Below are 22,368 nucleotides of genomic sequence, written 5' to 3' on the forward strand. Positions count from 1 at the left end.
CCTCATCTGGACATTTGAACTCTTGAGGAAATATACATGTGTGTGCATGTGTGTAGAAATAGGAGAAAAGACAAAAGAGGGGAAGAAAGAACCCTGAAGGGAGGAGGGAGCACAGAGAGGCAAACTCACAGAAATGTTTGGCAGAGAGTGTAATGTAATCTAACACCCATCATAATAGAATAGAAAAAGTGTGTGCTAGAGAGAGAGAGAGAGAGAGAGAGAGAACATCACTAGTGGGGCGGTAAAATCATGAATTGATGTTGACAGAATTCATTTCCTCTGTCAGCGCCAGTCGCTGCATTCAACAGGAAAAACAATGCGAGTCTCTAGAACTGGAGTATATTCCATATTAACCCACATCAGTGAAATAACGTTGTGCGGAATATGGTTTTTGTCGGAACACAAGTATATGAATGAGGAGTTGATCCAGATATGGTTAAATGTTTGAGAAGCCTTTCTTTCTCTATTACAGAGAATGTAGTGGTGAAAATCTTAACCTTAAACCTGCATTGCAACTGAGCTTTGGAACCGAGAAACCTTAGTGAGACCTCCACTGCAATAGCTCCCTCAATTAATCGTTGAGTTTAATGACTATATCGCGTTATGATTCGCCTCACATGCAGGAGCGTATTTTCTTTGAGGGCTGACCAGGATGAGTAATACGACATCGATCGTGCGTTGAGTCATTTGACAAATCCATATTTGATTCTGGGTGGAGAGAGAAAGAGAGAGAGGGAGAGAGAGGAGGAGACACGCGGGTTGTCTTCTTGTCTCTTGTGAGGATTTTCGCAAGACCAAACGACGTATCACCGCCTAAGCTTGCTTTCTTTCTCTCAAACGTAACCTGCTCCGAGAAAAAAAAAGCCTCAGCTTAGTCCGCGATGGGAGGATGTTACGGATATCTCACCTGACATCGATTCTCTGCAACATTTTTCTCTGACTGTTACACGCGACGAGTCATTCTGAACGAAAACTTTTTTGCCGCCTTAAATTTTTTAAACATAAAATCCGTTAAAACTCAGTCGCGATGGTTTTGCAGTGGCGTTATGACATCAGCGTGGATCGGACGTGTTTTAGTCGAATATCGCTGCACTTTAATGCGTTTTGCGTGTGTTTGATTTAAGGACAAATCATAGAAAGGTACTGTACGCATTTTACTTGGTTCTTCTGTCTTTTTTCTTTATTTAAAGAAATAATGCAGAATATCTAAGCAACAAGCGGCGCCATACGATGCGCACTTTCCCAAGGAATAACGCATCATTATTGCGCGGTGTTTTTGGAGAAAACCTCAACGTATGCCCACATCAACCTTACTTTGGAAGGGTCTATGGCCGTTATTGAGATCGAATCTGTTTTTGTTTACCTATAAATACTGTGAAAAGTGCCTTTTTCTGTTTCCCAACGATACGGAGACATGGCTTGCTTTCCATGGCGGGTATTTTGGATAATTCAAGCGCTTGTGGATGTGACACTTTCGCAGGAAATCTACGCTCCTCATTCCATCAGAATTGAGGGGGATTTGACCCTGGGTGGCCTTTTCCCGGTCCATGCCCGCGGGGTCTCCGGGGAACCGTGTGGAGATATCAAGAAGGAGAACGGGATACACCGGCTGGAGGCGATGCTTTATGCATTGGACCAAATCAACAGTAACGACGAGCTTTTGCCGAACATCACTTTAGGCGCTCGGGTTTTAGACACATGTTCGCGAGACACGTACGCGTTGGAGCAGTCGCTTACTTTTGTGCAGGCTCTCATACAGAAAGACACGTCGGATGTGAGGTGTACGAACGGAGAGCCCCCGGTGTTCGTCAAGCCCGAAAAGGTGATCGGAGTCATAGGGGCTTCGGCGAGTTCAGTGTCCATCATGGTCGCAAATATACTGCGACTGTTCCAGGTGAGTCTGAGCCCAAGTGTCCAAAGGTAGTCCATCACATGTGCTGGAACGAGTCCCTGCGTCAAGGTTTCATGTCGTTTCACCCCGTATGATTACATGGCAGCTGATTTATGAGAACGCATAATGCCTTGAAACGCCACATAAAACAGCACCGCATAATAACGGTTGTTTATGTATTGAAAAGCATGTTATGTTTTTTGCAATCAATAGTGTAACCTAAACAGGTTGTTAGTCATAATCAATGAATCGACCAAGCATCGACTCCTCGCACCTGCAGAGTGGCTTTTCAACAGGGTTAATTTCTTTGTCTCTCTATCTATTTTCAATTTCAAAGTTCTTCATTGATATGATTGCTTGATGCATCTATTCTATTCTATTCTATTCTATTCTATTAAATGATAGTACATGTAAGTACATTTTATATATGTATATATATATCGTCTTTGCATCATAATAATATTACACTTTTTTCATTAATTCCATTAATTCCATACAACAACAACAATAATGATAAAAATAGAATAAAATAAAATAAAATGGCAAAAAAGTACAATATTATCATTTTTCTCTCTATTTCTCTCTGTTCTTCCCTCCTGCTGTTGCTCCAAACAGGCTTGATGTTAAAACGTTACAATCAAGTGGATAGGCTTGATCATTCAAATGAATTTGTGAATTAAGATTCAGCTTTCTAGAGGCAGAAGCTGCTAGACTCTGCATTGGGTTATCCACCTACCTAGTTCATGTCTGCATTGTAATAAATAGTTAATTTTGCTCTCTCTGTTCCCACAACATTGGGAAATTACAGTTAGTTTATCTCCAAAGCATGTGTTTTGGCAGATGCAAAGTGAGCTGAGAGAATGTGTAAAAGATCTGAAAACAAATGATTTGGAATGTACAATAAGCCACGCATGAGAGTATGCACAAACCCCAGTATAATTAATCAGAATCAATCCTTGTAGGGTGTAAATAGTTGCAGTAACCAAAAACGTAAATGCATCCAAATATGGCATATGAAGATAATTGTATCCCACCCCTTGGTTCTGAAGTGTGCGATTACTGATACAGCAATTCAAATAGTAACAGTCTATACAGTTGCCTGTAATGATGTGAGAGGATTATTCAGCCTTATCTATGGTCTGCATCAGAGATAAACACGGCTAATGACATCCCACCGGTCTACTAGGATGATTCCAACCTCATTCTTCTCCGGATTTTTTTGCTCTGTTTACCAAGGTTTTCATTTGGTCTTACATACAAGCGAGCAGGTAGTTTAAGATCTCTGATCTCAAATGTGTTTGGTGAAACTTAAAGAAATGTTCCAGGTTCAGTACAAGGTCTATTTGTGGCATATCATCAATTACCACAGAAGATAATTTTGATAATCTTGGTTACTGTAAGGTACTTACAATAGAAGTAAATGGGTCAACACTAAAGATTTTACATCCTGTCATGACAAAAGCCAATAAACCCTTAAAATTAGAGCCCAACCGATATATCGTTTTGCCGATATTATCGGCCGATATGAGCCTGTCGCCGATATATCGGTATCGGCAAATATGCCGCCAATATGAATTTTTTTTTTACAGAATATATAACGCAGATAAAATGCTTGAAATGGTTTAATTACTTAGTTTGTCCAGCTAATATCGGCATCGGTATCGGCCCCGAAAAACCCATATCGGTCGGGCTCTACTTAAAATATTTGCAATTAAAACATGAAAATGGCATATTACTTAATTAACCTAATGTAATTCAAGAATTAACTAAAAATTAAACCATACAGAATAGTAGTCACACTACTACATAAAAAAGGTGTAGAAACAGCTTTCACTCAGAAATAGTCAGTATTTTTTTATTAATTACAATGAAATGGCAAGAAAAACGTTGAATTAATCATGATATTTTGAAGTGGAAAGACTGAAATAGTATTTTCTTTGGCAATCTTTTATTTACAACTTTGAAAAATCTTTTTACAGTGTAAAATACAATTTATTAAACATTAATACAAGAAACAAGTGCCTTTTCCAGCTGAATTCCATTGTAGCAACCACAGATGTTATTATAACTATTATTTTTTTTAGTAATTCTTTAGTAAACAACATTTGCATTACAAATTCTGCCAGAATTTTCCCAAATTAATTACTGCTCAAATTGTACATTGGTGTCAGATGTCTTAACATTATCTGTTTACGACCAATATATATATTTTTAATCTCTTTTGCATGATCTTTACAGTATTTAAAGGCCTAAACTGTTTAATGAAATGGAAAATTGCGACATTGTCAAACATCTGTTGAGAACTTTATTGTGAGTTTACATTAAATATTCACAACCATATTCAGTTTTGACAAAACAAACTGCTCTGTGCACTACAATATGTACACATAGATTACATAGTTGATCATGTGTTGTTGAATTAATAATTTTACAGTAAGAGACATGAGCTGCAAGCACAAGCATGTGAAACTGCAATATTTATGTCACTTTTCTCCAGCTTTTTACCACACAGCTAATGGCTAGAGCGGTTTCAGCAGACCTCGCAGATCTCTTCTAAGAGCTTGACTTTTTGCCCTACATGGACTATTTAGAAAATATTTATGAAAATACACCCATACACATGGGATGTAATGCCAGCCAGCCTGTGTCACAGACCCTCGGTCGTGAGCATTAAGAAACATATTTAAAGCCAATGTTGTGGCCCGCTAGCCACCTGCATCCTTTCAGAAAACTGTTTGCTTATTTCCCTATGGCCTCACACTTGCTCTGAATCTCTGACTGTTTTTATATGCTCCAGGGCTGGGATTTCACAAAGCATCCCTGACGGCCACAAGCTCTTTCTGAACGCGATGAGAGCTGTGGTGATGAGAGTTGATGTGAGGAGGGCAGTGCTCTCTGACACAATTCATGAGGCGTACAAGCATTTTTTACATTCTCCACCTCAACACATTTTGACTCAAAACGCTTGTGACACCACAGGCCCCAAATTTCATTCGGTTGTAGCGGAGCTCGTGATATGTCATTACTTTAGCATTTTACTGTTTGTTTTTTAGCGGGAAAGTGAGGGGAAGTACAAAGCAGGGCATGGCTTGCAATTGTACCTCAAGTCAAAGGTGTCTGGGTTTGGAGTCAACGTAAAATTAATATTGACGCTATATAATTTTCATAATAAACATTACTGGTCTTATTGTGTGAAAGCCTTGCACACCTCAGAGTAAAAAAAAAAATATTAGTAATTGTGAGATAATATAACTGCATAATGACATCTTCAAACTTTGAATATGAAGCATCTTATGTCAAATTATAAGATACAAATTTTCACTCAGAGATTTAAACACATTGTAAGATATAAAGTTGAATTATGAGATAAAAAGTCAGATTTACAAAACTGCAGTTGTGAGATAAAGTCACATTGTTAGTGTTATTGTGAGATATAAAGTCAAAAATTGTGCAATGGGATCTTTTAACTTTGAACGTGGCATCTTAGCATCAAATTTTGAGATAAAAAATCCTCTGACATTTAAATTCAAATTGTGAGATATGTTAAAAATTTGAGATACTGTATAAAGTCAAAAAATATATAATGGCATCTTCGAACTTCAAATGCGAGACATCTTCCATCAAATTATGAGATAAAAGGTTTTATTTTGAGATTTAAACTCACATTGTGAAATGTAAAGTTGAACTGCGAGATATAAAGTTGTATTTATAAGAAAAAAAACTCATTGTGAAGTATAGTTACATTGTGAGATACAAAGTCCAAAATTGCATAATAGCATCTTCGAACTGGATGTCTTTGCATCGAATTATGAGATTAAAAGTTCCACTGTGAGATTTAAACTTTAATTGTGAGATATAAAGTTGAGTTTTGAAATATGAAGTCATATGTCTAAGAAACAAAAATACAATTGCAATTGATAAAGACACATTGTGAGATTGAGTTGAAAATTGTGTAATGGCATCTTCGAACATAGAATGTGAAGCATCTTCCGTCAAATTATGAGATAAAAATTCCCAAGACTTAAAATGAAATTGTGAGATATAAAGTTGAATTTACAAGAAACAAAACTGCTATTGCGAGATAAATTCACATTGTTAGGTATAAAGTTACATTGTTATATACAGTTGGAAATTGCTTAATGTAAAGTAGGGCTGTCAAAATGGCTGAAAAACTAAATTCGAATTTTGTACTTAAATATTATCAAAATTCGAATTATATTCGAATTTAAAATGCATAATTTCAGTTAGAAGAGAAGCCAAATGCTTTTCTTCACCCTGAGGCCACAAGAGGGCGCATCGAGCAAAATATTACTAATACACGTTTATTCAGTAAGATGACATCTGTGAAAAAAATGCATAATGTTTAAAACAATGTTTATAAACCATATATAATTAATTAAGTTGCTTAAACAACTATAAACAAAACAGCATCATGTATGTATGCATAGATTAAAACAAAAGGCGGAAAGCCAATCACAGAGTACATTTTTCATTTAAAAACATGAGATGCAGTGGGATGGGGAAAAAACCCGCCATAAAGTCTCGATATATGTTTTTTTTAAAGTTAAACCTACATTAATTTTACATGGCTCTCTAAACATGGCTCTTTTGTGCGAGATGCGAGTGCAACGGTGATAGATGTCCCTCTAGAAAATGTGTCAAATATGCGTTCTGTGTAAAATGCTTGGTTTCAGTTTTGACGTAAACAAGATCTTCTCCGCATTGATGTTCTCTTTTTCCGCAATATTTTTAATGAACAATGCAGCAGCGCCGCATCTAGTGGTTTCAACTGGATAGGCCAACAAAAACATTATAATGCAACGACACTTACATTGTCATCGCATCTCGTGCGCCACTGATAAGGCTGTCTGACGCACACCTATAATTTGGATGCAACGTTTTTGCATTCGAATGTGGATTTTTTATTTGAAATTCGACGAATATTCGAAATTCGAATTTTTGACAGCCCTAATGTAAAGCATCTTTTACTCAAATTACAATATTACAGGATAATAAAGTTAAATTGTGAGGTATAAAGGCAAGAAACAAAACTGCAATTGCGAGAAATTGTCATTGTTAGATATAAAGTTACATTGTGAGATGTAATGTCACAATATTGCAATGTATTAAATGTAATAAAAAGTTGCAATGGCTAGATATAAAGTCTGAAAAGTCACATTTTGAGATTTAAACTTACATTGTAAGATGCAAAGTGAAAATCGTGAGAAAAAAAACAATTGTGAGAGACTCACATTGTTATATATAAAGTCATATTGTGACAGTTGAAATAAGAAATATAACAGTTATTAGAAAAAGTTGCAATTGCAATAGTCATCTACAAAGTTGCAATTTAAGATTTAAACTGAGGGTACGTTTACACGACAACTATGTACTAAAAACAGAAATTGTTATTTGCATTTTTGAAAAGTTTTGCGTACAGATGACAACGTTGTCAAAATGATCCCCGTTCACACAGATTCACGTAAACGGCTACAAATGCTGTATTACTTATGCCAGGCCAGTAGTTGGCGACATCACTTTATAAAGAAACACCATGCGTCTGCACACCTACGCGTTCCTATAGACTGAACACATAATTTCAATTACATGACATTGCAATTACACAACATTGCAATTATGAAAAAAAGGAATTGCGTGAAGTCACAATTATTATTTATTTTACTCTTAAGTGGTAACAGCTTCCTTAATTTATGTACACATTATGTTAAAGAAGAACAAAATCGTAAATGCCTCACATTACAAAAGTAAAATAGGTTGCGAATGTTTTTCATGTTGATGTGAATATTACAGGCATATCTGAAACCATAAGCATTGTTATTTTTATCGAACAAATACAGCAACATCAGTGTTTTGCCATTAAAATGGGATGCTTCTTGTCATAATGATTCTCCATAGTCTGTAAGTGACTATTGATTTCTGACGTGTTGCTGGTTCTCTGGCCCAGAAGGTTTGCTGCCTTGAGCTCTAGTAAATACAGTATATGTTTGCTATCACTCACTCATAGGCCACCAACATGAAAGTGACAACAGCCACAGTGACAGAAGTCTAAAAATATCAGAGCTGTGGGACTCATTTCTCACAGAAGCCATAACCTACAAACCCAGGAATTCTTCAGCACAGATTTTTTTATCTAGAGGTTAGTGTTTTTCTCTCTATTCTATAAATTATTAAAAATGATTAAATTATAAAATAAAAACAAAGGAGTAAATCAGTTTTCTAATTTTAATTTTTATAAATCTTTATGATTCACTTTCTACTGAGAAATAAGTGTTATAGTCACTAAATATTTCCTTGTTTTCCTCTAAAGCTGATTTGAATTCATTTTGGATCATTAGATATGACATGGTGCCTTGGAAGCAGGTCTGAAACCAGGAGGTATCCTCATATACAAACATGTACCGATTCCATTCATGTTCGAAAATCATGACGCCATTCATTTCGTCAACACGTCCTACGAGGCAGGTGTATTTAAATGTGGCATCTCATCAGCCATTCCGCTAATCTTAATTCCAAACTTCATAATCACATTAGTTTGCTATATTGCCAGTTGAGGATGAGCTTTAAGTTACTCCCAGTGCTGTCTCTTATCTCCTGTTCAATGCCTGTCTGTGAAGTTGCTCAGCATGAAGCCTGGAAAAATCCTCGGTTGATGTCATAAAGCACGTCTGCCATTGGCTCATCTCGGAGCTCGTTAAATGAGAGTCCCGCTGGGCGAGCTGACATAAATCCTTATGAGCACGGATCTTTTTTTTCATTCAGAAAGCGTCAATGATATACATACTAGTAATTAATGAAATAATTTCTTCTCTCCAATCAATAGATACTTCAGCTCCCTGCAGACTTCGTTGACATTTATCACATCGAGTGCGACTGATTAATTTGTATTGCCTTTACCTGAACATGAGAAGGAATAATTTGTTGGAATGATCTATCGCTCTCACATCAGAAGACTATAGAATGCTAACCAAAAGTACTCGAATTATGGTTATTTAGTGGAGATCTCTTCAGATTGTCACAGGCAGGTTTGCTTTTGGTAATAAATTGTTCTTTTCTTCACTGTGAGGTTACTGTCGATTTTCAAGTGTGACATTAATGTAGGGGGTTTGAGCTCTGAATGTGACATTGAAATATTTTAGTATGTGTGAAGTGAGGATGTAGTGCTTTCACTAGTGAGTGGATTTTCAGACTTGCATTATTGTTGGAAAAAATTCTACTTTTCATTTATAGACTTTATTTACAACTGTTTGAAAATGTACTGTCCAATGTTCAATCAAAGTTAAGTAGGGCCTAAAGATTACACAAAAAACATATTTTAAAATTCTTAAAAACATTTGACACAATGTGTCACAACTAACCTTGAATATGTTCAAGTGTTCAAGCAACAGTCACTGTAGTCCCTGTGATGTCCTAAAGAAAAATGTAATTCTTTATTAACTCCAGTGAAGTTGTGTAGTCCACAAATCCGTAGCTAATTTGTCCAGTTTTGAAATTAATTCACCTAGAAAGCTGATTTGTTTAGGTTTTTTTGTTTTGTTTTATCCTTTGTTTTGTTATGGCTTATTTTGTTTTGTATTGTTTTGGCCTCTTTGTTTTATTTTATCCAATTGTTATGGCTTATTTAGTTTTGCATTGTTTTGGCCTCTTTTTGTTTTATTTTATCCATTTGTTATGGCTTATTTTGTTTTGTATTGATTTGGCCTCTTTTTGTTTTATTTTATCTATTTGTTATGGCTTATTTTGTTTTGTATTGTTTTGACTTATTTTGTATTGGCCTGTTTATGTTTTGTTTTATTAATTTGTTTTGCCCTGTTTTTGTTTTATCAATTTTTTTTAATCAGCTTATTTTGGCTTTTTTAAAAATCCTTATTCAAATCAATTTGTTTTGTTTTGGCTCATTTTGGTCTGTTTTTGTTGTGTTTTATCAGTCTGTTTTGGCTTGTTTTTGTTTCATTTTATCCATTTGTTTTAGATGATTTTGTTTGGGCCCTTTTTTGTTCCACAAAGAGATACAGCTGAAAGGAAATTTGTCAATACATCTGTTTTATAGCACACAAAGCTATTGTGTGCTGTATTCCATTAATTACTGAATACGTACAAGTCTTACAGACTACTCTTCTGGTGCTATATGTGTCCTGGTTACAATATGCTTTTTATGGAACAGAGGATCTTATGTTGTATTCTGCTGAAGCCATACAGGTTTGAATTGGGTGAGCAATTGGTTCAGTCAGTCTTTTTATTAGTAGATAGTTGTGTAGCCCCAACAGGGCCTTCATGTTCTAGCAAACAAGAATGGCAGGTCTCACAGCCTTATTTCATAGAGCGCATGGGGGATTTGCTGTAGTAGAGACCTCCAAAACATCAACTAACCATGTCGTTTCTCCTGTAAGTTCAGTTTGGATTAAAACATGTAGCAAAAACAATTCCGAGATAAAGGTTTCAAGAAAAGCATAGGTGCAAAGCGGACAGATATAGTGTTTGGCTGTTACTGTGCTGTACACTTTTATGATTTCAACATTCTTCAGTCTTAAAAATAAAAGTTATTTTTTGCCATCCATGGATCCATGAAGAACCTTTAACATCCACACCACCATTCCATTCCACCAAAGGTTCTTTATAAGGGAAAAAGGTTCCTCAAGCTACGGAAAATTGTTCTTTTAAGATCGGTTCACTAGAGGGTTCTTTGAGGAACCAAAAATAATTCTTATATGACATTGCTACAAAAATCCTTTATTTTTAAGAGCATATGAGACTTATTTATCCCATTCAAAATGATTATTTAGATGATGGTACTAATTACAGAAGAAGAACACGAGGAACTCGAGTGAAACCAAGCTGATCACTCAGCCGATCACTCGAGGGACTTTCTTGGATCACTAAGTTTCATTTGACTTGCACACAATCTTGCCAGCTAGTGGAAGTAGGCGTCTTTGAGAGTTACCCGTCTGTGCAGCGGCAAAGATTCACTTCAAGGCAGGCTTGGAGGAAACATCTTGCATGGTTTCCCATAAGCTGTTTGCTGCCAATGTCTACTGACCAGAAACGATGAGAAAATATCTCTTAACATACCCATTTTGTTTAGATGTAACCGCTTGGTTGGCTTTTACAATGTAGTGCAATCCTATGATTTGATTTACGTTAATTCACTATCATTTTTCTCTCAGAAATGTGCATTTAATGTTGACCACTGGAGCATTTCTAAACCTTTGTGATGAGTTAAACCACTTTACTGTAAACATAACACCGTACCTGCTACTTCTTTTCTTCTAGTAAAGGAAACCTTGACTCTCTGACAGATGAGCTGAGGTTTAATTACGGTGCAGGATGATCCATTTTGGCAGAAGGGATGTGAGGGTTGGCTGCAGCTTTAAGAGGGTTCTAATTATGTCCCACATTCAGATCAAACGGTAATTAATTTAGCCCTGTCAAAACCAAAAAGACAATTATAAACAAATGGATTACCCGTCACAAAGACAGCTATGTGCAGAATAGCTAAAACATCTAAACTTTCTCACAGCAGAAGAAGTGTCGAGCCAAGGTTTTGACAATGAGATATTTCATTCAGACGGTTCACGGACAGCATCTCTCACCTCATGAAGATTTAATTATTTGTTTACCTTCACTATTGAAACCATACTGAGGGCGTACTCTCATAAATAACATCTTTATTTACACACTAAATGTTTAAATTCATTCATTTAATATGCATGGAAACCGTTCCCCTTGATATATATTTTTTTAATCAAACCACAAAATTGTCTCAATTCAAAGTAGAATAAAATGCAGATTGTTTGGGGGCTCGTCCGGGATTTGAACTTGCATAAAACATGCTGTATGTCTTCAGTGACAGTTAAATGTCTCAGTGTTGGCATTATAAATTAGACTAAAATGGTATCTTGTTTACTGGCATCGTCTGACAAATTCATCGGTTGTCGTCATTGTGGCTTCAGTTTGACTGGATTTGCACAGTGAGACTGATGTTATATGACTCGATGGCGCCTCACTTCTCCTAACATTATCTTAAAGAATCTTATCTTATCTTTGAAACATTGTAAATAGGACAGCTCACCATCTTATACCATGTCTAGAACTGGAAGGGGGTTGTGATTATGCATTTATTTTTGCATCTACTGTCAATAAAATACCAGATACGTCATTTCCTTTGAAGGAAAATAGAATGAAGCAAGCATTTCGCTTTACTGAATAATCAGCTTATGGTTTGAGAAGCTCTTTGTGGCAATTTATATTCAACCCCAGTCAAATCTTTAAGGTTAACAACAGACTTGAGCTAAGGACTAATTCAGCTTTACAGCCCCACAGGAAATATGGTGAAAAGTTTTCAGCTGGCACCATTCAAAGCAGGATGTTTAACTGGGCTTAAAGGGGATAATTTGATTTACATTCTTTAATTCTAACAGAGTGTAACATATTTCCTTTTGTATTATTGGATTTTTCAGAGTGCTCTTGGGTCTAATGTTCCGGAAGTACTGAGATTTATTTTTAAATCTTCTCATTGATCTTATTAACTCTTCAAGATAATGATATAGGTTCAGTATTTCATAATGTATAATGGAATCTATTATATAGAAAAGTTTGGTGGAAGTTTTGACATATATTTTGTAGTGATGGATACAATTTTCGATAGTCCAATTTAGACATTCTACTAACTATAGGTAACTTTGCAACTACATGTCAACTAACTCTCATTAGAGTATTAGTATACTGTTAGGTTAGGGTTAGGCTTTGTGTAGTTTGTTATAGAGTTTGGTTTAGTAGAACAAGTTGACAAGTACTTGCACAGTTACTTATAGACAGTAGAATGTGTGTTGGGGACCATCAAAATAAAGTCATAGCAGATATTGAGCAGAAAGTCTACCAATACTCATATGACTGCTAGTTAACATGTAGTCGCAAAGTTACTTATAGTCAACACAATTTCTGAAGTGGACTATCAAAATAAAGTGTTACCATACTAATTTGTATGAGCTGAATAAAATTGAACTCTCGATAAGGAAAATACAGAGTTTAGCAGAAATCTGAAAGCTTTGAGGCTGTGGCAATATGTGTGAACTCTGTCTTGTCTTATATACCTGACTGACAGCTAGGGAAAAAAATAGATTTCAGAGCTAAAAAGACAGTGAAGGAAAATATGAGTGAGATCAAATAACTCCTCATTTGTTTGTCATTCTTAATGTTATGCCATAGAAGGTGCCACATTAGATTCATTGGAGAATTGCTAGAGGAATGTTTTCTTGATATTTTGCAAAGTGGAACAGAAAACAGACTTAGGTTTTGTTTCAAAACTTAGTAAGCTGTGTACTGCCCACATAGGCACAACCTAACTGAAATTAACTCTTATAAGTGGTCAGTTCGTGTTCACACTACATAGAAATCAACTCTTTGTGCCCTTACAAATTACAAATAGTGTTTGTCACGTGAAGCTGACTTGGTTTGTATTTGGTGTTAGCTTGTTGTTAAGCTAATGATATAATGCTCTGATAAGCATATGCATACAATGTAAATACTTTATATTCCATAATTATCATATAGTGTAAATATGTGTAATAAAATAATTACCTCAGTTTATACCTAAACATTATCCACCATCTTAGACTCATTTTTGTCATGTCGCAATGCATTATGGGATTGCTTTGCCCTCAATGCATACATGCTACACAGAAAAACGGATCATATCCTGGCAGAAAATTACCTGTACCTTTTTTTTCTCCATTAGGTTTACTGACATTTATTTCAACCCTAAAAGAAAATACAAGTCGTAATTGAAAATATGGATAAAATCAATACAGCAAATTATTGTGCATTACACAGTACACTGAGCCATATTTTCTTTTCTTAGAGTACATTACCTCAGAATTTGGCCAAAATTATGTACCTTTGGAAGAAACTTTACGCCGGGAGTGTTCATGTGATGCCTAAAATGCTGCCTACGTTGGAAGAGTACTAGTATTTTTCTACACCAGATGTTATTGTGCCCAAACAAAGAACATTTGCAAAGGGAAAAACTACTTCCTTTTTGCCAGTACGTGTTTAAAACTCACTGTTCCCTGTTGAAAATAGGCTTGGAAATGTTTTGAACAAAAAAAGTGTTGCGTGACCTGTGGAAGAACTATAGTATACTTAAAACTTCAATTTTCTTCTAGGAGTCACAGTCTGAGAAGCCTACCGTTAGTATTCCAGTGAATTGGAATAATAGGTATGGCAGTTTCAGGTCACTTGCTAAATAACAGTCTCCCGCTTTTCCCTCCGCAACCGCTGCGTCTATCCATCCCACCCATCTTCCATCCATATCCACAAACTATTACTCAGTCTACAACCTAATCTGCAGCAGCACCTTGTCTGAAACAATCGACATTATCGTTTGTTCCTCACCGTTGGCTCGGTAGGTTGGTGTTATATTGTCTCTAGCGTAGCTCAGGGTGGCAGTTTTGCTGGCGAAGAGTGAACAGTACTCTTGTCTGACATATATGTCCAAAGGCGAAGAAGCCAAGTGGAAAGTTGGGATGTGAGAGGCCGAGTCTGGTACCAGCAGACAAGAGCGGCGCTCTAGGTGTTCTTGGATTTGGGTTGTCCAGTAGAAATCTGTAATCTGAATGGGCACCTTGCATTGGCAGTGTAGCAGAGTTCTGGAGAACATCGTGGTCTGTCCAAACAGACCCTCGAGGGTCAACATAGCATGTCTCTTGCATTTCACTTGTAATTTTTTACAGCATATTGTGACGCTCACTCCAACATGCCAGTACAAGAAAATGTGCATTGAAGTCAATATGAAACAGCCTTCACAAAATATTTTGCTGCTAAAAAAGGTACAAAAGCTGTCACCGTGGCAGTACTCTTTTAAAAGGTACATCTTCGTGCCTTATTTACCTCTAAAAGGTGACCTTTAGTGCATGAATTAGTATATTAGTACTTTAAAACTAGCTAAATATTAGCACTGAACGTAGCTAAATGGTACATATTAGTACCTTTTGAAAGGGTATTGCCTCAGTGTCAGCTTTTTTACCTTTTCTTTCTGAGTGTAACTGGGAATTTCCAGGTAAAAAGGGGCGAACATAGCACCATTTTCTACACATAAATGTAAGTAAACAAAGAAAAAAATTAAGTAGACTTGGCTTTGTCCATTTTTAATTGATTGGAAGGTCAATGTTTGGGTGATTAGCTTTAGCAGTTAGCGTAGATGTCATATCTACACGTTTCTGTTTCTCCACTGATGGCCATTCAAAAGTTAGTCTAGATTTTTCTTTGTCAGTATTTAAAATATTTTAAAAGTTAATTAGGTTCAAGTAGATGTTTCACTTGGAATTAGATTTAAAAAAATAAAAAACTGTTTACTGTGATGACAATGCTAACATGTAACGCTATTCAGATATTATAGACCTCCTGGGTGACTTCACCTAAAAATACTAAAGTTGTTTCAGAAGTGGTGTAATGCGTTTGTTATAATGAGCACTGGGATATGTTTAAAGGAAGTAATTAGTATTATTTTTTATTTCATGCTGAGTTTAAATATGTTATACGGATTTGTCATGTTACACTGACTCATTTGTACAGGGCTTGTCTGCATTATTTAAGGTAGACTGGTTCAAATAGCCTCTTGTCAGTAGTTGTAACCATTAAGACTTGACGCTAGCGGCTGACATTAAGACCTCGTGGACTCAGTTAACCCATGTTACAATGGGTCACTTTTTAAATACTATTAAAATTCAATTTTGTTAGTGTCCGTAGTAGCTTATTAGCATCTGTTGCTAATACAGCAGGTTTCTTGCTCACGGGTTGTGTGTATCTACATCAAACCTTCAAAGTCCCGTTGATTGACACACTCAATCCTCTTGAGCACTGCAGCTCTGGCGGTGAAAGAGGCTAAGTGGCAAGTGATTTTCCCCAAGTACTGTTTGCCTATATGAATATAACAGTTGACCGAGCTGCCACTTAGCGTTAGCCCTCTCGACCTATGCTTGAGAAATGAAGCCTCGTAAGAAGAGGCTGCCATTTTCTCTCCTCTGCGTTTGCTGAGAGAACTGTTCTGGCCGCTTATCTTGACCTGGACTGATCGGGATGCTTGACCGGGCGTGTGATTGGTTTGGGTCTTGGGGAGTTCGTCAGGGGCTAATGATGAGAGTTCATGAAATCATCTACATTTTGTCAGGGCATATCGAGAGCTGCAGGCAGAGTCTAATGACCAGCGGTCCAGATAGGAACTGCAGTGATGGGAATCACTCGCTCAATTTGGAGCAAATTCTGGAGAGCGCTGAATCATAGATTATGTACCGCTACATGAACAGCCAGTGAAGCCTTTGCATTTTGGGGGAAATCTGGCTGAGATTGGAAGTCATTCTTCACTAAGAATGAATTGTTTTAGCGCCTGATTCACAAACACGACTACAACAGACGCAACCCATTACGTGTCGCGCTGCAACAGCTTGAGTCTGTCCACACTGAAAATGTTGAACGTGTTGACTTCAGAAACAGTAAAATCACTGAATAACTACAGTATGTATCCAAATTTGAGGGAATGAATTACCGTATTGGCCCGAATATAAGATGACCGTGATTATAAGACGACCCCCCTTTTTCCAGATGTACCTTTTGGAAAAAGGCTTTTTAAAAAACAAATCTTGTTTTTTCTCAGTAAACAACATAGCCACAATTTTCTAAAATGAGAGAACAAATTAGTACAACATGGGCATGATTTTGTACAACAAGAGAACAATTAAAACAATGTGGCCATGATTTATGTAAATGAGGGAGCAAATCAGTACAATGTGGCTATGATTTACTAAAACGAGGGAAGAAATTAGTACAATGTGGCCACGATTTACTGAAGCAAGGAAACAAATAGTTCAACATGGCTATGATTTACTATGATGAGAGAATGAATTAATATAACGTGGCCATAATTTACGTAAATGAGGGAACAAATTATTACAACGTGGACATTGTTTACCAAAACTAGGGAACGAACTATTACAACGTAGCCACTACTTGCTTCAGTTAAGTAATAAATTAGTACAAAGTGAACGCTATTTACTAAATCTAGTGAACACATTAGTACAACGTTGCCATGATTTAGTACAACTAGGGAACAATTCAAACAACGTGGCTGCGGGTTACGAAAATGAGGGAACAAATTAGTACAACATGGCTACAATGTACTATAACGAAGGAATTAATTAATACAACATGGCCATGATTTACATAAATGGGGGAACGAATTAATACAACATGGCTACGATTTACTAAAACAAGGGAAGAAATTAGTACGACGTGGCTGCTATTTACCAAAACTAAGGAACAAATTAGTACAACATAGCCACAATTTGCTAAAAATGATGGAACAAAAGTTTTACTAATTTGTGCCCACTATAACATGGGAACAAATTCTGGCCATGATAACTACAGTAGTCAACATTTGAAGTAGATCAAAACCTTTCATCAAAGTTGTCCTAAAACCAAAACAATACCCATTGTTGTCAACTTTGATGAATTGTTTTGATCAACCTCAAATATTGACTACTGCATATTTTTGTCTGCATGTCATGTGCGGGGCTCTGCTCCAGCATCACAATCGGCTTCTACAGTAATGCTCAAAACATATTTAAATAAATAACAAATAAAATAAATTGATCACACACGTAATATTTCTAAGTAAAATCATTTTATTTCAGCTAGATATGGATAATAAAGTGGCTGGAGTAGCTCTATAGCATCTGAAGATTCTGAAGAATTTCTCCTTTTATGTTCCACTGAGAAAAATGGCACACGGAATTCAGAGCAACATGAGGTTGAGTAAATAATGTCAGAATTTTCTTTTTTTTTTTTCGGATGAACTATTCCTTTTAAAATCAATAATACAATATGTTTGATGAAAAACACAATCTTCTCTCTTAATGAGACTACTCAGCGGAGTGAGGCATATATTTCTCATTTTCCAAAAGTGAAATACTTGACAACCCAGTTCTGTGCTCAGGCATTTCAGCTGCGCTGTAAATCTGGTGCCCGAGACTGAGGGTAATTGTGCTAGAACATGTTACCATGGTAATATTGTACCTAGGGAAGTGGAGGACTCTGTGCAATGATTTGAAGTTGTGACAACATGGCACAGTTAATCGCAGTCAATGAGGGACATCATTTCTTTTAGATGTAAAGTGGATTTCAAACGAACACCTGGGTTTTCATTTCGCTGTGGTGTTATTGTTGCAAAACACCATGTTTGTTCATATTTGGGTGATTGCTTTTGACAATCCAGTCGTGGTGACTAAAAATGGTTGCTTTTACAGAAATGCTTTTTTTTTCTCTTCGTCTTACTTTTACTGCCATGTGTTTTGCATTTGTAATGCATTTTGCGAAGTATTAACCCTTGAGCCGTGCTGAAAATCCTTTACCTAATTTGGTGTTCCCTGTAATAACCTCCTTTTGCTTGTAAATCTCTCGTTATGCTATATTATCACCAAATATTGGATTCAATCTTTTTTTGTCAATTTGTATTCTTTTAATTAGCACAGGTATTGTATTTATTTTTGGAAGTGATTGGTCGTAGGCCTCATTGATTTGGACTCATGCCCCTCAGTTTTTGAGTAAAAAAAACTTTTGTGGATAATTTTGGCTCAAAAAATGAGGTGCGTGAGCTCAGATCAATGAGGCCTATGTTCAATCAGTTCCCAAAATAAAAATAAAAAAATGTCAGAATCCAGTGCTTGGTAATAATATATATCGTATCAAGAAATTTGTACACAATTTTTGGTAGGCTGTTCATTTTTGACTGGGAATACCACAAGAGTAACAATGTGTGAAAAATCCCCCAAAAAGTGCAAAAATTATATATTTGTTTGTTTATTTGGTTGGTTGGTTGGTCGTTATACCGGGTATGAGTAAAATTAGTGTCCAATATAAGTCCAATGCATAAGTCCAATGCAAAAACATTAACAAGCATTTTCGGGAAAAAGAAAATTCTCTTTGGGTCAAAATGACCAGAATACAACATGATAATTAAGTATTTCTACTTTGAAGTATCCATTAATGCAAAATTTATTGTAACTGATTTTTATTTATAGCTTAGTCATTTGCAGGTGATATTTTCTTCATGGGTACTAATATATAACATTATTTATTTATTTATCTGAAGCTGTTTTGGGAAAGATGTTGAACTAACCGACATGAACCTCTCCTCCCTCCTGGTCGTGTTTTTGGGAGGATTGTCATGCTTGGTTTACCTACAGGAAATGCATTACACGGCTCTTCTGTGTTTGTCCTTTTTATGTCCTTCACCTGCTTACTCAATTCTGTCTTCCACTGTCTGGCACTCGTTTATACATACTGACTTCCTGATGTGTCACCATCCTTGTTCTGTAACATTCTGAAAGTTTCTCATCCGTTTGCTGCCTCTTTTCCCTTTTGCCCCTGAGGGGGATGTTCAGAGTGTGTATTGATGAACGGGTGCTACAGAGGGCAGCACGTTTCTTGTCTGTTCTTCGTCACGGGCCTTTAAGGAACCTGTTGTGCCTGAGGCGGCAAAACACCTCTAAAAATGTTTTAGAGACAGAGTCACTAGGTTTTAAAGGTGATGTGTGTAATTTTTTCAATAGTAAAATCCCTCCTATTTTAGTTTAATGTTCAGAGACAACTATAAATAAGCCATGCGTAGGTTTACTTCCCTGAAAAGTGTAAATTATGTGGCTTTGTGGCGCTTTCAAAACATTGCTCTTTTTGTTTGAGCTTCCTGCCCGACAACAGCAACAATGGCTGAACCAATGGTGTGAATTTTGGGCGGGGCTCTCAGTTTGTTCAACTGTGTGTATATAGTATATACAGTATATGTGTGTGTGTGTGTGTTATTAATCATGTATAAAAATTAAATGGAACATGTATAATACTGAGCTAACAACAACAGTTTAACAAAAACAGTCACCAAAAGTGCGTCATCCAAAACTTAAAAAATGTACGTTGGATGATTTTTCTTTTCTATGACCGAGTCCCACAATGTTCTGGAATGTTCCAGAAGGCACCAGCATATTCCAGAATGTTACAGAAACTTCTAGAATGTTCCCATCCTTGCAAATGTAAAGAAAAAAAGTTTTAAAATTGACCTGACCTAAATATTTACCAAAATATTGATGCTACATGAAAATAACTATTTTTGTTACATTGTGTAATTAAAAAGCATTTATTTATTTAAATAATTCAAATAATTTATAAGTAACACATTGAACTGAACATGACATTTTGAAGTAGGAAGACTGATAGTATTTTCTTGTAAATAAAACAAACTATTAGAGTACATTTTACAGCTTAGAAAAAAAGAAGACTTTTTTTTTTACAGTGTAGTGATACCAAAATTACACACTCATCTTTAAAAAGCACAAGGGACTTTCTTAAAAAAATGGCAGTGGTGTTGTGAACGATTGATCAGAATGGTTTTTTTATATACTATATATTCCATGTTATAATTTCATAGACCTCACAGAAATCGTCTCTGTATGAAATATTATAGGAAATGCTCTAAAGATTCTCCCATTTTCTCCTTCATCTGCATTACATCTTTAGACAGGGTCTAGTCTGGATGCATATTACTTTGACATGAACATGGCATCCCACCCACTGATTCCAGAGTGTTGGGTTTCCTCCATTACCATGAGTGGATGGCATTACCATGAGTGGTTTTCCCTGCTGTAACTCCATCGATCACAGGAAGTCCATTTCAATTCAGAGGATAAAGCGTTTGAGAGTCTAACCAGTCTATTGTGTTTCTGGTATGCAAGTAGGGCATCACGTAGATGTAAGAGTCTCTTTTAAAGTATAAAGAGAATGAAAAATCTGCTTTGGGAATTGCAAGAACTTTGAAATTCTGGATAAAATGCAGTACAGTGAGGTGCAAACGTCTGAAACCACTGGTGAAAAGGCTTCTGTTTTGCATTTTTTAATACATTTTTTTAACAAATTTGAGTAAAAAATAATTAGAAAAACTAAAGATAGCATGAACTAAAACTGATGTTACTCAGCATGCTTTGAGAATGTTCCAATTTCTAAATGTTCAAAATCTTAAACATGTTTGTTGATTTCCCTTATTTAAATGGAATCCCAGATTTTCAGTGTGGTCTCAGACATTTCAAACCCCCTGTATATTTGCGTTTAAACCAGCTTTGTAGCAACTTTGCATGACCCAGTTGGAACAACATGTACGAATTCACTGTGTTCTCTGTAGCAGATCTTAATAGCTTCTGGGACTAGTAGCCTCAGGCCATTCCGTCCCTTGTTGCCCCAAGTTCCTGGTTGGGGGTCAGCCAGTCAAGCAAAATTTCTGCTTGGCATAGCTACTGATGTTCTACTTAGCATTTGCAATGACGCTACAGTGTCAATGAACTAAGAATTTGTACACTTCAGTGTAGGTAGGACACAATATACCTACAAAGTCTGAACAAAGTCATGTAAGTTGTCCACCTCTTAAAGATGCTCTTAATATCAAATGCCAGAGTCCAGTATCTCTTAAAGGGTTAGTTCACCCAAAAATGAAAATTAGGCCATAAATTACTCACCCTCAAGGCATCCTAGTTGTATATGACTTTCTTCTTTCAGACGAATCCAGTTGGAGTTATATTAAAAATTGTCTTTGATCTTTCAAGCTGTTTAATGGCACTCAGCGGGTGTTGCAGTGCTTCAGTCCAAAAGAAGTTAAATAAAAAGCGCCTTATACTAGTAGTATACCCTTATACTACGGGGCCGTTGAATGCTTGAATCTGATTGGCTGACGAACGTTCTGAGGTGTGCAATTATTTTCAGGGAAACGCACGGCGAACGTAGTTCCAGGCAGCTCTCTTGACCGCATTACAGTTCCATATCACTTCGCATAGTTAACTGTAATAACAGAAATTTGCATACAGTCCCTATGCAGCACACAGAAATTACTGCAATCACACATGCTCGCACACGCACACTACGTTCACGCAGTTTGCACAAAAAGGTGTTGTCAGCGCTGCCCTGACGATTTTATCAGTTAGCCTATATAGTGTAGCAACTTAAAGGCTACACATGACATTTCTCACTAGCGAGGTAATAACAGCGCTGTTTAGAGCGCTGTGCTGCAGAACACTGTTGAGGGACGCACAGAGGTAGCCTAATTCACACAAGCTCTCTCTCTCTCTCTTTCTTTCTCTTTCTCTGTGTGCATTTGCGACTGAAAACTACTGCGTGCGACTATGCAATTTTTTTTAGGATCACCACTGCGACTGACCCGATCATTATCATCATACTTGTGATTGCGCTCAGGGGAGGATGAGATGCGGAAGAAATAATCTTACTCACAATAGCGATTTAAGTACAAAAACTGGACGAATCCCTTTAAATATATCATCTGATCGATGTCTTGAGGTGTGGTAACGGTAGTATAAGCGGAATAATTGACTCCGGGCCGCTTCGCGTCGTGGCCGCATCACCACCTCGGTTGTGCG

At 36.6% G+C, this 22,368-nt stretch overlaps 1 protein-coding gene across 1 annotated transcript in view; it reads left to right on the forward strand.

The window, feature by feature from the left end:
- Window positions 1-766: 766 nt before the first annotated feature.
- grm7 (glutamate metabotropic receptor 7) overlaps window positions 767-22,368 on the forward strand; it is a gene marked incomplete at its 3' end in the record, with an annotated part of 185,972 nt that continues 164,370 nt past the window's right edge. The window contains exon 1 of the mRNA XM_016574259.1: window positions 767-1,894. Coding sequence (XP_016429745.1) covers window positions 1,415-1,894 — 480 coding nt within the window. The remainder of the gene's footprint in view (window positions 1,895-22,368) is intronic.

Source organism: Sinocyclocheilus rhinocerous, unplaced genomic scaffold, assembly GCF_001515625.1.
Source record: "Sinocyclocheilus rhinocerous isolate Xijiao unplaced genomic scaffold, SAMN03320098_v1.1 scaffold1886, whole genome shotgun sequence".
NCBI classification, from domain to species: Eukaryota; Metazoa; Chordata; class Actinopteri; order Cypriniformes; family Cyprinidae; genus Sinocyclocheilus; species Sinocyclocheilus rhinocerous.